The sequence below is a fragment of the Phasianus colchicus genome, chromosome 15 (genome assembly GCF_987193195.1).
Source record: "Phasianus colchicus chromosome 15, bPhaCol1.hap1.1, whole genome shotgun sequence".
NCBI classification, from domain to species: Eukaryota; Metazoa; Chordata; class Aves; order Galliformes; family Phasianidae; genus Phasianus; species Phasianus colchicus.
In genome coordinates this window covers 9,003,859-9,020,149 of record NC_143450.1, presented here as the reverse complement: position 1 = coordinate 9,020,149, position 16,291 = coordinate 9,003,859, and the positions used below count along the sequence as shown (strand labels likewise).

General features: G+C 54.4%; 3 protein-coding genes across 3 annotated transcripts; 2 read left to right on the top strand and 1 right to left on the bottom strand.

The window, feature by feature from the left end:
- Positions 1-159: 159 nt before the first annotated feature.
- Positions 160-9,495, top strand: GRPEL2 (GrpE like 2, mitochondrial). The gene is made up of 4 exons (XM_031598078.2): positions 160-266; positions 2,982-3,150; positions 3,895-3,976; positions 5,321-9,495. Exons 1-4 carry the CDS (start codon positions 205-207, stop codon positions 5,674-5,676), a joined length of 669 nt encoding a protein of 222 aa, XP_031453938.1. The 5' UTR covers positions 160-204; the 3' UTR covers positions 5,677-9,495.
- Positions 9,496-10,630: 1,135 nt separating this feature from the next.
- PCYOX1L (prenylcysteine oxidase 1 like) lies at positions 10,631-13,406 on the top strand. Its single transcript, XM_031598072.2, has 6 exons — positions 10,631-10,745; positions 10,855-11,061; positions 11,326-11,500; positions 11,576-11,787; positions 11,875-12,015; positions 12,585-13,406. The coding sequence occupies exons 1-6, from the start codon at positions 10,655-10,657 to the stop codon at positions 13,241-13,243; spliced, it is 1,485 nt and encodes a 494-aa protein (XP_031453932.2). The 5' UTR covers positions 10,631-10,654; the 3' UTR covers positions 13,244-13,406.
- A 605-nt stretch (positions 13,407-14,011) lies between these two features.
- Positions 14,012-15,864, bottom strand: IL17B (interleukin 17B). The gene is made up of 3 exons (XM_090151022.1): positions 15,618-15,864; positions 14,515-14,801; positions 14,012-14,281 (listed from the first exon to the last, which is right to left on the bottom strand). Exons 1-3 carry the CDS (start codon positions 15,636-15,638, stop codon positions 14,023-14,025), a joined length of 567 nt encoding a protein of 188 aa, XP_090007148.1. The 5' UTR covers positions 15,639-15,864; the 3' UTR covers positions 14,012-14,022.
- Between the last annotated feature and the right edge of the window lie 427 nt (positions 15,865-16,291).

Sequence of the window (16,291 nt, the reverse complement as noted above, 5' to 3'; positions counted from 1 at the left end):
CAGCAGCTGCGGGGGCAGCGGGGGCCGCGGGTCCGGAGCTGCGGGTTCGGGGCTGCGAGCTCCCTCCGGCTCCCCGCGGTGCGGGACCCGCGCTCGGGGCGCAGCGCAGCCCGCGGCACGGCGGCACCACCCGCGGGGGGCGGGGCGGCGCGGGGCGCGCCGGGAGCTGTAGTCGCGGCGGGGGCGGCAGGCGGCCCGGGGAGCATGGCCGGCCGCTCGCTGCGGGCCGGCGCTCGGCTGTCCGTCGGCGCGGCGCGGCAGGGCAGGTGCGTGGGCGCGGGGCCTCTGCGGCCGCGGGCGGGCGGGCGGCGGGGAGCGGAGCGGGACGTGGCGGCGGAGCGGGGCTGGGCTCGGCGCGGCGGGCCCGGGCCTGTCCCGTCCCGTCCTGCTGGGTGAGCCGGGCCGCCCCGCGGAGCCGAGCCGCGCCAGCCGGCCCTTCCTGCGGGGCGGCTCCCCGTGCCGCTGGAGCGGTGCACGGAGGGACGCGGAGCGCCGTGCGTGTGACGCGGGATTCCGGGCGGCTCAGCGCAGCGGTGCGCGGGGTCGGGGATGGCCGTCGTGTCCTGCGGTGCGGGCAGGCGTGGTTTGGTGCCGTGGGTCTGAGTTATAGAACAGCAGTGAATCCGTAGCTGCGGGTTTGGTTTTTTCAATAAAATGCAGGCAGCTGGAAAGGAAAGCGAACAAAATGGACGGTCCTTTATTCTGGTGTTGGTGCGGTTTTTTTTGTGTGTTGTTCTTTTTTTCTTATGGAAAGAACTAGAAGGCTACACGAACTAATAAAGCGGTGCCTTAATGGAAGCACTGGGTGTGGGGCTGACCGCAGCCCTGCCGCCTCCAGCTCGCTTCGTAGGTGTGAAAGCTGCAGCACGCCTTCTGAATGCAGGCCTGTGCCCAGCCATAGAATTCTGGTCTTTAAGCACAGCTGACTTCGGCCACGTGGCTGCAGTCAGCTTCTCCCCTCCATCTATCTGCATGCCCTCTGACATCAGTGTGTAAATCTTCCTGAAGCACCAGTAGTCCTATGATCCTTTCACACCCACTGGGATTTCCCCACCTCAGGATGTGTCAGCTTCCTCCTGTGGGATTCCACCTCTTTTTAGGGCAGCTGCGACCAGGACTGCGTTGAGAAGGTAGAGGACAGGCTGTAAAGAGCACTCGCCCTTTGTAGTGGTGCGTTTCTTTCATCCTCAAGGAAGAAGTAAATTGAGCAGCATTTTCAGTTCTGCTTCGCGCTCCTCAAGTTTCCCTTTGGAGTCAGCCTGTGGTTCTTTTTTCTTGCCTCCAACTTTTGAGGCAGGCTTGTCTGAACAGCCCGCGGCACCCGGGGCGTTGCACTGCTCAGCAGTGCTCTGCAGCTTGGTTTCACTGGCTGGAGAAGCACTCCATGCTGGCAGCTCTCTGCTTCACGTAGGCAGGGCCCCCAGTGCAGACACAGCTCGCTCATGGCCCTCTCCTACGCACTGGAACACACCCGGCTGTGTGCTGTGAATCACCTGTGTATGGAATTGACTCAGTCGGCTTCACTTCTTGGATGCAAAAGAGTTCATTTGTTTATATCGTGTTGGTTTTTTTTAAGCTGAAGGTGTCTAACCTGTGAGGTGCTTAGCAACGCTGCTTTCTTAGCTGAACTCAGCTTCTTTGGCTCGTCTGCAGCAGGGCTGACCTCCCTTCCTGCAGCTCTTCAAATGAAACACAAGAGGATGATGGACAGGGCTTGCAGTTAGTGCTTACCACAGCCATGCCTTTCCCCACAAATAAAGCCTTCCGGTTATTAAAGGTTCATTCATGGATTTTGAAGGCATGGCAAATGCGTTACTTCTCTTCCCTCACCCCTGGCCAAATCCTCTTTCTGTAACTTTGTTAACCAGGCAGCAAAACGGATGGGACAGGCATCACTCGAGGTGGGATGCTGTGCCCCAAACAGATCTCTGTGCAGCCTCTGCTGGATGTTGGGTTCTCTCTTCTTTGGCGTTGTGGGAACCTAGAATGGCAGTGGCTGGGCAGCTGATTGGGAAGCACACCTTGACAAGCCCTTGCCTGGTTCCTTAATGATCTGTGCCAGGAATGTTCTACTCCAGAGCAAACGCACTGAGCAGAAACACTCAGATGTTTGGTGCATAATAGGAATAGGAGCTGTTTGGTGCACAGATCGTGTTTTATGTACCCACCTATAAAAACTGTAGGTGCAGATGTCTTCAGGGGGAAGAGGCAGTTTGTCATTAGTGCTGTGGGAGATCTAGCAACCCTTCATTCAAGATAAAATGAGGGCACACCTCAGCTGCCAAGTAGGGAGTGGTAGGAGGTGCTTGTTGGTCTTTGGGTAGATGTGTCTCTTAATGTGTGCTTTGGTCACACAGGTAAAGCAGTCTGAGGCACCCAAAGGGGACGCCTCTGCCCTTCCCCACGTTGTCCCTCCCACATCTCTCCACACCTTGCACAATGTCTTCTCCTTTGTACTGGCACTTGCTCTCATCTGATGGCCCAGCAAACTTTTTTGAGCACACTGCACAGAAAGCACTTCTGCTGAGTTTGGTTTTGGCTGGTTTAACGCCCTGAGTCTTCATTCTGCAGAAAAGAGGCTCCCTGGAGTGAGGGACATGGACCCGTCCTACCCATCCTTACCCAGTTTTTTTCTTTTACGTATTTGTTAAAACATCTTTAATACCTGCCTCCTTTTCAAGAATAACTTGCAAAAATAATTTGGAAGTTTATGTTCTGCTACTGACCACCTGTAGTGGGAGGTTAGTAACGCTGCAACCAATAGATTGTTCTTCTGTCAAAATCTGACCCTTTTCAAGGTGTGTCAGGGAGGTGGCATACAGTGACAGTATCTGTCTGTTTTCTGTGCTAGCTGCCTATTTCCTTTGAAAAGAGCTAAAATCTTGCCTAGAATCCTGTGTGCCTGCTTTTAGTAATGATGCTAAACTGAAATTCTTTCTTTTGACTGTGTTGGAACTTAACTTTCCCTTTCTTGTCACTAGTTTGTATTTCAGGGAGTCCCTGTGTGTTTTCAGCACTGCAGCTCAGCAGAGAAGTACAGGAGATGAGTGTGGGCCAGAAGATCCTCGTGATGAGCCGAAGCATCCCCTTTCTGACTGTGCCTTAGAGCACAAAGCCATCAAGTTGGAAGAGCAAGTTCGGGACTTAACTGTGAGTTTGCAGCTGGTGGTGTTACTGACTTTCATTTGTGCCCCTTGACTTTCACTTTCAGCCTTATCTTGTTCTGTAAGTGCCATAACCTGCACACAATAGTACTGTGTTGTGACAGCATTCAGAGCAGCTCTGCCTTCCCTACAAACACCAGGTGTCATAGTTCCTGGGAGCAGAACACTGACAGTTTGATCCCAACAAGCAAAACTGTATGTCAGAGATGGGCTGTGGCCAGTTCTTTCACAGCATTGTACAGAGGGAATGTCAGTAGCTTTGTCATGGTTAGTATCACAGATTGTCCTGGTGGGTCAGTGTTGTCTGAGAAGTCAGCTTTGGTGGCTGGTGAGAGGAATAAATACTGCAGCACAGGGCAGTTCTTGGGGATAATTGTCCAGAGTACAACTTCAGCAAGTGACAAATTAGCTTGTTACAGATCTGCTGCTAAGACCTGCCTGTTGGGAAAGGAGCATCTCAGCGTGCGCAGTGAGTCATGCAGAAAGCAGCAGCCTGACAATGTGCTGAGCTCTGAGTGCTTTTGGCCTTGGGTCTTTTGAGGGGGTTGCAGTTGTGCTGATTAATCAGTAGGAGAGGGATTGGCTTTGCATGTTCTAATGAAAATACTGGAGCCCAGTGCAAACCTTCTGGTTTGTAATGGCTTCTTTTTCAGTGGTATCTGAAGGATTGCAGTTTTGTCAGAAAAATCAGTTTTATGTCATTGTCTGATGTCTCCTTGTGCTGTTACAGGAACGGTACCGGAAAGCTCTGGCAGATTCTGAGAATGTCCGGAGGAGAACGCAGAAGTTTGTGGAAGATGCCAAGCTCTTTGGTGAGCAAAGTGACACAGAGTTGTGTTTGCTGCAGGAGCCTGCCTGAGCACAAAATGCTGATCAGCAGCTTTTCTCTCCCTTCTGTCCTGCTCTTGTTCATTGCAAAGCGTGGCATGATGTTTGGCCTGGTCTGCTGGTGTCTGGGTGTTACTCCTCTCTGTGTCCAGCTGTGTTATTTCATGGTTTTATGGACTTTTCCTAAATAAAACAGGCCTGGTGCTGTTGAAGGTAGTTCTGCTCGCTTCATGAAAATTACAGGTTCTTCTGTGTGCTGAGAACTGACTCTCACAGGATGTTGTTTTGTGGGTTTTCATCAAACTGTGGTCTCCTTTATTATATTAACAGTCTCTTCTCCTCTGCTCTGGCTTTTAGGAGGTGCATCCTGTCTGGGACAAAGAGGGTCGGTTGCTGTATCAGATGGTCTTTAAAATTTCTCCGATAAACATTTTAGCATCAGTGAAATGAGTTGGATTGCAGGTTGGGAACGGAGGCAGGTGAAGGGGGGAAACTGCTGTGTAGTCATTGCTCTCTGCCAGCTCCGAGAATGAGAAACCATTGTTTTCCATAGCGTGTGTAAAGCTTTTTTGTTGGTTAATTTTAATGGCTTTGAAATTAGAGCTACATCTGTTCCCATTGTGCTACAAAATGGCTGTTGAGTTCTGGGAAATTCAGTATTATTTGTGGGGTTTTTTCGTTTGCTCATTTTGAGTTTTAACTTTTTATGTGCAGTGTGCTTTAGATTTTGGGGGAGAAGTTTATTTATTAAAGTTACTCATGGAATAGGGCACAGGGCATCTGCAGAGCATTTAAAGTAGACCCTGGTGTGAAAGGAGATGGGTTGGTGGATGGTCTGCTTTGTGTTGCCCCTCCTTTGCACTTTTATTGTTCTGTATGTGTTTAAACATGTATCTGCAAGCACAAGCAGCACTGAACTATTGTTTCTCTTGTCTGTTTTCCTGATGTATCTTTCCAGTAAGTTAGTTAGGGCATCAGTGTGAGGAGAAACTGGTTTTCCTGAAATCCCTGCACTGTGTGATACAATATTCTGTAAATGTGTATTATCTACATCCCAGATGGGTTGTTTTTCTAATGAGAAATGCTGTGTTTTTTTCACAACCAACTATATTATCCAGTCCTTCCACAGTGGTTTTACCTTATGAATAAAACTGTGGATATACAATTGAATGATCTCATATTATATTCACTTCCCTCCCTTGTGTTTGTTCCCTGTGTGCATGGATGTGTGGCTTTCAGACCTGTGACTTTTTGCCTGGCATTGGCACTGTAGCTCTGTATGTTCTATTTGTTGCCCTTCATTATTTTCTTATTTCTTTGTTCTGTAGGGATCCAGAGTTTCTGCAGGGACCTTGTGGAGGTAGCAGATATCTTGGAGAAGACTGCTGAGAGTGCTGCAGAAGAAGCAGAGCCTACTAATCCAAATCCAACCCTACAGAAAATCTACGAGGGCCTCTCTCTCTTGGAGGCCAAATTGCAAAGTGTGTTTGCCAAACATGGCCTTCAGAAGATGAGCCCTGTTGGTGACAAATACGATCCGTACGACCACGAAATAGTTTGCCATGTCCCAGCAGAGGGGATGCAGCCGGGCACAATAGCACTGGTGACTCAGGATGGCTACAAACTCCATGGTCGCACTATCAGACACGCACTTGTTGGCGTGGCAGTGGAGTCACAGGAGTGAACGTGGGCTTGCCCCTCGGCATCTGGGACCTGACTGGGCTGAGGACCTCTCAGTGCTCGTGACAGCTGCAGCTGCATGTCTTTACTTATTTATTAAGTTAGATTTGTATTGTGCGTTGGCTTCTTCATAATGCGTGCAGTCGTTTTGCCATGAATTATAAGGTACTTGTGTATTTAATGATCCTTTTTGGAGTATGTGGAGTAGTACTAGGAGTTCAGCTATTTGTCAGAAATGTGGCATTATAGCCCGTTCTCTGATGCTCATTTCTCCGTTAGAACTTGGATAGGGAAGGGGATATGAGAAAGAAACAGAAATTCTCTGAGATTTAGGGCTTCTTGTCTCTCAACTGCATCTCTGAGACAGATTCCAGCAGTGGCCTTCAGGCAAGTAACTCCTCTGCCTCAGTTTCTGTCTCTGTATTGAGGGAATATAATAATACTTACTGACCTACCTCACAGGGATGTGATGAGGCTTTTTCTTTGCAGGGCACTCAGAAGAGGAAGAGCTCAAAGGGCTGAGTATTATTATCAGGCCGATTTGGGTATCTTCCCTTGTCTCCAGGCCCCTTAGGTGGGAGTCAAGATGATTGATTGCTTGGGGTGACATTTAGGGCCATTTTTTTTTCTTATGTCATTTCAGGAAAACAATCCTGAATGAATGAAATCTGTCATGCTATAGTTAAATAGGTTGAGGTTTTATAAAGAATTCAGATGTTATGTCAGTGTGTTAATATTTGTTTTCTAGGTAAAATTTCAGCTTGCCTCCTTGTTCCTAGAGGTAAAACAGGGAGTGATGGCTCTTGGTAGAGCCAGAAAACTCCTCTCAGATCTCTTTTTCTCCAACCAAAAAAGTGTATTCTAGAGGAGAGTAATCTCTCTTCCCTGGTGGGTATTTGTGCATCTTTCAAGCATGATAAACGATAAGCTTTTTGTTGCAGCTGCTGGCGAGATGGAGATGTGCCCTTAAGTAGGAAATCTGGACTGCTTTGTTTTCTCAGGCTCTCCAATAATGGTACTCAGCACTAACTTGCAGCTGACATTCAGATTCCACCGTTGTGTACTCATAGTAAATGTGAAACCGTTTGCTTTTTTTTTTTTTTTGACACAAGGAGAAAAAAATCTTTTGTACAAAAGTCTCAAGTGTCCTTGAAACAGTTTTAGAAGCGGTGACAAGAAAGGAAGGAAGAAAGGAAGAGAAGCAGAAGGCAGAGGAACTGAAAGCTGACCTCAAGCCATCCTCCTAGTTGAAGGCATGTTGTTGTCACAGCATGGCATATGTATTTCCCAGAGGTCCTTTTGCCAGGGAGTCCATTTATCTCAGCTGAAAGGATGCAGTCACCCATTAAGATCAGAATTTAACCCTTGAGAGAGCAGTAAGCAGTGTAGTGACAAAAGAATTGTATAAACCAGGCTGTGGTTTGCACTATATAAAACTCCCAGGCATGGTGGTTTTCAGGTTATTTCTTACAAATTCATTAATTTCTGCCCTTTTACTTTTTGGAATTGGATCTATGGCCTGGCAGTTATTTGAGATCTGATTGCAAAAGCTCTTTACTGTGGTGGGTGCCATCACTGGCTTAGAAGAAAGCTCATTCTCCTCCTATTCCTTTGCAGGCTTTGGTTTTGTAATCCTTTTGTGACGGACTTCAGGGTAACAGCAGCCTCCAGTTAGCATCTATCAGCATTATTTTGAGTGGGGAGACTATCCACAGAGCATACACAGCTAATGGCTTGTCATCATAGAATTTTTAGAGAGGTGCTTGTTTTGGTATGCTTCACACAGGCTGCTATATGTGGGTGACCCAGTGTGGTTTTGAGCCTCCGTGTGTAATTAGGTTTGCAGAGAGGGACTTGGGCTTCCAGCCCTGGGACAGTGCTTCATGGCAGCAGCACATCACTTAGGAAAAAGCTCTTTTCAGTGCTCTTGTTTTATGGCACTGCTGGAAATGTTAGAGTTACAAAGGACTTACTGATCGTTGTGTTGCCCATTGGACATGGCAACTGAGTGGTCAGATTATGCCGTTAACCAAATTTCACCACAAAACAGGTGAAATTTGCAAGGTGGCAATGCAAGTCTTGTTGTTCCGCCTCGTGACAGCCTGCAGCCTCTTCTGCAGAAGCTGTTTGTTCAGCAGGAGCAGCTCGGTTCTCCTCTGCCTCTTTGCTCCTTGGTAGATCAGCTGAGCCATTTGCAAACAGCAGGGGAGAGCCAGCTGTGGAAATGAATGTGTGATGTGAAAGAGTATTTATAAGGAGCTGAACAGAAATGCAGGCATTTTATGTAAGAGGTGGTTTTTTCTCTCATAGAAAGGCCGAGCCATACTTAAAGTAGCAGGTGGCCAAAAGCGATGGGATCCAAAGCACCTTTAAACTGACCCACTGTGCAGCCTGACTGTGAAAGTATGCTTCATCTGCTTGGTCCTCCCTCGGATTGTTTGGTAGGCCTGCCTGTCACCTCAGTTAGTATTCACCCTTTTTTGCCTTAAAGAAGTACCCTAAAATGCACTCCAGACACTGGCTGTGTGTCTGCAGTAGAAGGTTATCTGTTCAGCTGGTGTATCTGGGATCTGCTTGCACTGAGGCACTGCTGCGTGGCTGGAGCAGCAATCTGAGGGCTCAGGTTCCTGTGCAGTGTTTCTGAACCCCCTCCCAAGCTATTTTCCCACTTTGTGCCCCAGTTTTGTAAATCTGTGAAACTTCTGTAGATCTAATTAGGCTTTATGATGGTTATTGCAAGATGTAAGTAGCGTTTAGTGGCTCTTGCAGAAGTTACCAAAGACTGTTGTTGTTTGTCCTGATTTCCTGATGGCTTTGAATTGTGAAAGGGGAATGAAAGAACCAAACCTGGATTCCATCGCAGAATTTACATTTCCTAGGCAGAATTGGATTCCCTTGCCTTTCAAGCACACTTAATGATCTCTTATTGTGGATGAGATTGCCTAAGGGTGGAGTGCATTTCTCCTCTGTGTAGCTTCCCTGTTTGTGCAGAGCTCACACGCAGCACGGTGGGATGAGTCCCCCTTGGGTGCTCTGCAAAGTGACACCAAAGAGTCTGACCTGAGCTTCTTCCCTGCTGTCACTTTATTCAAACCATTTTTGACTTTGTTAGAAGGGATGGAATAGCAGAGGAGGGCGAGTGCTGCGTGCCTCTGTACCTCCTGCTCCTTTCCACTTGCTCACCCAGCCATCAGCTGAGCTGGGAGTGCAGAGCAGGTAACCCATGGTGTGCTGGTGACGTGTGGAGCTGCAGCTGTGCTGTGGGAGGCTGGGCAGCCCTGCACTGAGCATCGCTGTGCTCCTGGCCGGGGCTGCAGCAGTGCTTCCCACCAACGTCTTGGCTCTGAGCAGGAGCTGTGCAGAATGTGAATGTCATTTGTGGACCTTAAATTCTCAGCTCTTCCCCAGCAGAGCTGCTGCTGGAATAGAACAGCTGTGATAAATCAATGGCTGCGAGAAGTCCTCTCACTTTTGAAAACTGTATTTAAGTTTTATATTGTGAATATTGTAGTGTTTGTTTTATTTTAAAACATGAGATGTTTTGGTATTGCAAAGTCAAATGAACAAAGTGTTGCTAATCTTCAAAAATTCTAAGTCCATTTTAGTTGGTGAGAAACCTATATATATACTGTATGTTGTGTTTCTGTGCTGTGCTTACCCAATGGTTCTGGCTGTATGGGAGAGGAAGACCCAACTGCGGGACTGGTGCAAGTAACTGACAACAACATTGAGTTAATGTTGGAAAGGGCTGATTTTCTTTACATGTCCAGATACTGTCTGTTTGCTAATAAAAAAAAAAAGAATTGCAATTGCTGCTTTTCCTTTCTTTTCCCACTCATTCCAAGTGGTGCTGTGGATTGAAAGGGCTGTTCTACAGCTGGTTACCTGAAGCAAGGACTATACTTATTTATTTATTTATCTTTTTGACATCTTATGAACTAGTTGTTAGGTGGACTCAGAAGTGAACATGGAGGTCATCCTCCCTCACACGGTGAGCTGCCAGGGTTTTCTGTGCCTGCTATCATCTCTGCTCCTGGGAACTCCTGCATTGCACAGCTGTGCAGGAATCACGCTCTGCCTGCCTCTGGTGCTTCATCCTGCACGACTCTTAGCAGTTGAAATATGTTGTCTTGTGCCATCTCTGTCATTCTGTTCCCCCACTGCTTCGTTTTGCTGTGTATTTCCCTGTGTGTGTATGTGAGATGTGCAGCAGCAAGCATGCTGTGCTCAGAGGACTTTTTCAGGTCTCTGCCGTCCCTGAGCGCTTTATTCTTTCAAGGATGTGCTGGGGAGAGCGCCAGCCTGTCTGATACGGCTGTGATTGCAGCAGGCATCGTTCTCCTTTCCTGAAAAAAAGCAACAACTTTGCAAAGAGCCGGCCTTCCTGAGGGAAGAGCTGCATTTTTGTGCCGAGCCCTTGCAGCATCATCCCCTCGCGATCAAGCTTTTCCTCCTGGCCTGGAAGCAGCTGCGGTGGCATCGCTCCGTGCATTCCCTAACCAAGAAATGCTGCTAGCTGCTGCCGTGCCGCTCACTGCTGGCTTTTCTGGTTTTCTCCACGGCAACAGCGAGAGTCGGGAGTTTGCAAACCGCAACCACCTCCGTCTGCAGCGTGAGCAAACGCAGGCGTTCCGCTCGCGGTCAGCACGCAGACACAGCAGCCCTTCCAGGCCGTGCCGGCAGGGCTACAAGCAGCAGCGTGCTCTGCCCGGGGCTCCGACGCCGCGCGGTCCTCCCGCCTCCTCCCCCGGAACGGAACGCGGCGCACCGCCCCGTGCACTGACGCAGCGCAGGGCAGCAGGCGGCGGGGCTGTGCCGTGCGGTGCCGTGCGGTGCCGTGCGGTGCCGTGCCGTGCCGTGCGGTGCCGTGCCGTGCGGTGCCGTGCCGTGCCGTGCCGTGCCCGCAGCCGGGGGGCTCGGGGCCGTGCCTGCCGCGAGAGGCGGTGCCGCCGAGCCCCGCCGCTTCCCCCGCCGCCCGCGCCATGGCCCCGCCGCGTGCCGCGCTGCTGCTGCCGGCCCTGGCCGCCCTCCTTGTCATCCCCGTGGCCGCCCGCGCCCCGCCGCGCAGCGTCGGTAGGGTCGGGTCGGGTCGGGAGGAGCCGGGCGGGGAGCCCGGAGCCCGGCGGGGCTGCGGCACCGTGCCTCGGGTGCGCCGCCAACCCAAGCCCCTCTCTGCCCGCAGCCGTGGTGGGCGCCGGGCTGGGCGGCTCGGCCGTCGCCTACTTCTTGCAGCAGCACTTCGGGCCGCAGGTGCAGCTGGACGTGTACGAGCAGGGCGGCGTGGGCGGCCGGCTGGCCACCGTCACCGTCAACAAGCAGCAGTACGAGAGCCGGGCCGCGTCCATCCACGCGCTCAGCCTGCACATGCAGGACTTCGTCAAGACGCTGGGTGAGTGCCGTGTGATCGGGGGGACGCGGCGGTACCTCGGCACGATGGGCACGAGGTGTCCCGGTGCCCCAGCCCCGCCGTGACCGCACCGTGGGGCTGCGGGCGGACCTCGGATCCCACCGCTTTGTCCCGTCCGGAGGCGGGGCCGCCCGGTGGGATGCCCGAGCACGTGGGCTCTCACGCCTCCCGGTGCCCACGCAGAGCTCGCTCACCCCGTTACCCGCACCCCACCACCCGCCCGGTGGGCCCCTCTGCTCCCCGCAGGGCTCAGGCAGCGCCGCGAGGTGCCGGGGAAGAGCGCCGTGTTCAGCGGGGAGCACTTTGTGCTGGAGGAGACCGACTGGTACCTGCTGAACCTCTTCCGGCTCTGGTGGCACTACGGGATCAGCTTCCTGCGCCTGCAGATGTGGGTGGAGGAGGTGATGGAGAAGTTCATGAGGTAGGGCCGTGGTGGGGTGGGGAGGGGGGTTCTCCCCGACGCCGGGACCTCACCCCGTGCCGCCATCCCCCCCAGGATCTACAAGTACCAGGCGCACGGCTACGCCTTCTCCAGCCTGGAGGAGCTGCTGCGCTCTCTGGGGGGTGAGGCCTTCGTCAACATGACGCAGCGCTCGGTGGCCGAGGCTCTGCTGGAGGTGGGCGTCACGCAGCGCTTCGTGGATGACGTGATTGCAGCCGTGCTGCGCTCCAGCTACGGCCAGTCGGTGCTGGTGCCCGCCTTCGCGGGTGAGGATCCGTTGCCCTCGTGTGAGCGTCCTCCCCGGGGTCCCTCCCCGAGCAGGGCTCCGAGCGCCCTCCCCTTCCTCTCCCCAGGAGCCATGTCGCTGGCGGGGGCCCAGGGCAGCACGTGGGCGGTGGAAGGAGGCAACAAGTTGGTGTGCTCGGGCCTGCTGAAGCTGACCAAAGCCAACGTCATCCACGGCAGGGTGACGGGTGTCTCTCTGCACAGCTCGGGTGAGCCCGATCGCGGGGTCTGCTCTGGCCCTGTGCACACATGGGTGCTGCTGGCCTTGGGATTGTGGGTCTGTACTGAGTGGGGATGCGTTGATGGGTGGACCTGATGGTCTTAGCTATCTTTTCCAACCATAATGGTTTTGTGATTTTGTGAGGTGGGTGGTGGAGGCTGTGGGGATGCTGGGGGCTCTGGGAGGCTCTCTGTCTGTCTGAGAGGCTTCACCCTGCCCTGCAGACCTCAGCCTTAGGGTCCCTCAGGTCCCTTCTTTCAGCCAGGTCCCACTGGCACTAGCCATGCTCCAGCACAGCAGAAGGTCGGACAGCTGTGCTTTGTGAAGGGCAGCTTTGACCCTCTCCTCCTTATCTCACCAGCATGAGCTTCTGAAGCTTTTTCTCAGAGGCTCCATAAAATGCTTTCAGTTGCCCTAAAGCATTAGCAACTCATCTAGAGCCACCAGATTCTATGGTCCAGCACTGGAAAACCAGGAGCTGGAGGCAGTGCTAAAAAAAAGTGGAGACCATACAGCTTGAGGTCAGTGCTACAGCCACTCTCTGCCATCTCTCTTCAGAGGGGAGAGCCCTGTACCAGGTGCACTACACGAGCAGCGAAGGCCAGGGCTCGGCATTCTACGACATGGTGGTGGTGACCACTGCCCTACACCCCAGCAGGAGCAACTTCAGCTTCCAGAACTTTGAGCCGCCCATTGACAACTTCCCTGGCACCTTCCAGCCCTCCGTCACCTCCGTGGTGCACGGCTACCTCAACTCCTCCTACTTTGGCTTCCCTGACCCCAAGCTCTTCCCCTTCGCCAGCATCCTCACCACCGACACTCCTGCCCTCTTCTTCAACGCCATGGACAACATCTGTCCTGTCAACGTCTCAGCGGCGTTCCGTCGCAAGCAGCCCCAGGAGGCGGCGGTGTGGCGGGTCCTCTCCGAGCAGCCGCTGGACAAGCAGCAGCTGAAGACCCTCTTCAGGTCCTACTACTCGGTGCAGGTGACGGAGTGGCAGTCACACCCCCGCTACGACTCGGCCAAGTCGCTGCCGCCCATCGTGCTCCATGAAAACCTCTTCTACCTCAGCGGCGTGGAGTGGGTGGCCAGCTCCATGGAGATGATTGCAGTGGCGGCCAAAAATGTGGCCCTCCTGGCTTACAACCGCTGGTACCAGGACCTGGAGAAGATAGACCAGAAGGACTTGATGCACAAAGTGAAGACTGAGCTGTGACGCATTGGGTGGTGGTGGGTCCGGAGCTGCTGTCTGCAGTGGGCAGGGGTGTATTTATTGCCTTGGGATCACCACGGGGCTTGGGGCAGGGGGCGAGGGACAGGCTGTGTCCAGATGACTTGAACGTGTTTTTCCTTCAGGAATACAGCCCCTGTTGCTTGTCTGTGCCATGCGCTGGAGATTTCTCCCTTCCCCTCCTTGGCTGACACTGGAATGTGCTGTGAGAAAGGGTCATCTTGCTTTGGAAGGGACCTCATGGGGCTTCAAAGTCATGGGCATGGGGGGTAGCGGGGCCCTGCTCCTGCTGCTCCTCCCTGCTGGGCACAGCCCCTCCAGCCCAGGCAGCACCACGGGCTGAGGCATGGAGCGGGTCAGACAGAGGCCAGCAATGCACTTTATTATTTAGGACCTCAAAAGCTGCCTCAGCTTCCTCTGGAGAACAGCTGCTCCCCACCCCCTGCCTCTATGCCAGGCCCTGGGCTGCAGTTTGCACATGGGGCTGGGGGTGAGGACCTTCCCCTTCCATTCTCCTTGGCCTTTCATTGGGGGTTCAAAAGCTCTTGGCGAGACCAGAGGCAGGATGATGTGCTGGGCTGCTTGCAGGGCTGCCCCAGCACTGGGTGTTCCCAGCCTGGGTTGAGGCTGGTGGAATCTGCAGGGGGATTTCGGGGAGCTCTTGGAGGCACTCCTTGCCCCAATGCTGGGCCTGGCGATGCTTGATAAGCAAGAGCAAGCTGCTTAGAGGCCCGTAGATGACTTTGGGCGTTCATTATGCAGCCTCAGAAGATGCAAGTGCAGCCCACAGCGATGGTCTCCATGACCATCTGGTACTTCTTCTGACACTTCTTCCTCCCGGAGGCCTTGTGCCCCACCTCGCCTGGTGCCTGGCAGAGCAGCCTGCGGACGGGCAGCCGGCTGTAGATGGGGATGCTGGCCATGGTGCGGTCCTCCTGCATGGTGAAGGGGTTGATGCAGCCGGTGCAGAGGCACCGGGCCTCAGGGATGTCTGCTGGGATCCGAGTGGCATCGTGGTTGATGCTGGAGGATAAGGAAAGCAGTGGGAGGTCAGGGGGACGGTGAGACTGGCAGGTGGGATGGGGACACTGGGGGGAAGGGCAGGGCAATACCACTGTGGGGTGACATGGGGAGCACTGCATCATGGTCGCTTTGAGATGCTGGAGCTGTGGTCGCCACTGCACCTGCCAACATGGGATGAGTGCACATGGCCCTGCCAGAGCTCCCCAGCCCTGAGGACCCTGCCCCACACTTACCTGTAGGCCCAGGGGGACAGGCTCCTGCGGTTGGACCTCCAGAGCCGCAGATTGACCTGGCACTTCGTGTCGCCTGGCTCGGAGCCATTCCTCAGCTGGTGCACCATGTCCTGGATGCTGCGCTCGTAGTCCTCCATTGGAGTGTAGAGGTCGTCGGGGGCCCTGGCCAGGGCGGGAGCGGCCATGGGGAGCCGTGAAGGGCCTCTTCTCCTCCCCTTGGCTGCTCTGCTTTCATCCTTGGCTTCTGGCACCAGAACCATGGCAAAGGTGAAGATGCAGAGGAGAAGCTGAAGAGAAAGGAGTGCAGTGCGTGGCTGCCCTGCGCTGCAGAGCGTGTGCAAAAGGATGCATCCCTGCCTAGGGGTGGACACTCGGCCCAATTTCCTGGCATTGGGTGGCGCCGTGCATGCTGCGTGGTGAGCACATGGTCGTGGTGAGCCCCAGGAGATACCCATGGCTGCAGAGCCCCTTGTGCAGGGAGCCGAGCCCAAAGGGCCCTGTGCCTGCTCTGAGCATCCCCAGGTGTCCCCATGCCCCAAGCAAGCGCACACACCCAGCTCAGGGTGTACCTGGGGCTCCTTTCGTTTACAAGGAGCCACAGAGATGAGACATGCAAGAATGAGATCTTTATCCAAATCCTCCTCTCCCTCTGTGCTCTGAGGACAGAGAAAGAAAGGTGCCTTTTCCTCTCCTTCTCCCTCCGGCCTCGCAGGGCTGAGCTCCGTGTGCCGGCAGCCGGCATGCTGCCCAGTGCCGAACAAAGTTGCTTTCTGTAGCGCTGCTCTCCGTGTGGCTGCAGCCGGCCGAGGCAGCCCCACGCCCTGCCCGTGGTCCGGCTGTGACACCGTCCTGCGTGCGTGCAGGGTCCAGGCAGAGTGCCGCGCTCTCCTCCTGGGCTGCGCCGCGCTTCCCTCAGGCCACCGCAGGTTCGCTCCCTGCTTTGTCCCCTCCGTGCCGTGCACGGGGGCGACGGGCCCAGCAGGGCCGGGATGAGCATCTCCAAAGCAAACAGAGCCAGGTAGCCACCCGCAAACACGCGTGTACATAATGGCATTAAAGAAGGGAAGCGAACAGGCAGCCCCGCGCCGCGGCACGGTACCTACCAGGTTGGGAGCCCGCTGCATCGCGGCGGAGGGCCGGACGGCTGCCCGCAGTGCGGCTGGCACAGCCGAGCCCCGCAGCTAAATAGGGAAAGCCCCAGCCCCGCGGCGCTTCCCCGGAGGTGTGTCCGGCGCGTCCCCGAGGTGTCGGCAGCTCAGGGCCAAGGCCAGCGTGGTCTGGGACTCGGCCACCGCCCCCTCCCGGGTGCTGGCTGCTGCAACCCTGGCAGTCCCTCCTGGGACAGGCAACACAGAGAGGTTCAGGGGCAGAACCTGTCTCAGAGAAAGGTCTGGGATTCTGCTGGTGGTGACAGCACGGTGACAGCCTTGGTGACAGCCCCCATGGCTGGGGGACACTGCTGGAGCGGGTGCTGGCAGGAGGACGGTGGGCTGTGTGCTGTGCTGGTGGCACGGTGTGCAGGTAGCCTGGAGCTTCTGTGGAGACAACTGAGGGTCCCCAGTGATGTGTGTGCCACCAGCAGCTCCGCTGCGCCCAGAAACCCCCATGACTCACACCATCAGCGAGGCAATGCCACCACTGCATCCTGCACCCCGGCTGTCACCAGACCCTTCCCTGCTGCTGCCTGCAGCCCGTCGGCTGTGCCTGGGGCTGTGCCCTGAGCTGCAGGCGGGGGGTGTCCTGGGGGTGTGCTGGGGATGCTGCCCCAGTGCTGTGC

Excerpts from the sequence above, each read along its gene's own strand:
- GRPEL2 (XM_031598078.2), top strand. The coding sequence starts at position 205 with ATGGCCGGCCGCTCGCTGCGGGCCGGCGCTCGGCTGTCCGTCGGCGCG. Across the intron at positions 267-2,981 it reads GGCGCGGCGCGGCAGGGCAG|TTTGTATTTCAGGGAGTCCC; the intron begins GTGCGTGGGCGC and ends TCTTGTCACTAG. Across the intron at positions 3,977-5,320 it reads GGAAGATGCCAAGCTCTTTG|GGATCCAGAGTTTCTGCAGG; the intron begins GTGAGCAAAGTG and ends TTTGTTCTGTAG.
- PCYOX1L (XM_031598072.2), top strand. The coding sequence starts at position 10,655 with ATGGCCCCGCCGCGTGCCGCGCTGCTGCTGCCGGCCCTGGCCGCCCTC. Across the intron at positions 11,062-11,325 it reads GGACTTCGTCAAGACGCTGG|GGCTCAGGCAGCGCCGCGAG; the intron begins GTGAGTGCCGTG and ends TGCTCCCCGCAG. Across the intron at positions 11,788-11,874 it reads GCTGGTGCCCGCCTTCGCGG|GAGCCATGTCGCTGGCGGGG; the intron begins GTGAGGATCCGT and ends TCCTCTCCCCAG.
- IL17B (XM_090151022.1), bottom strand. The coding sequence starts at position 15,638 with ATGCAGCGGGCTCCCAACCTG. Across the intron at positions 14,802-15,617 it reads TGCAGCGGGCTCCCAACCTG|CTTCTCCTCTGCATCTTCAC; the intron begins GTAGGTACCGTG and ends CTTTCTCTTCAG. Across the intron at positions 14,282-14,514 it reads CTGTCCCCCTGGGCCTACAG|CATCAACCACGATGCCACTC; the intron begins GTAAGTGTGGGG and ends CTTATCCTCCAG.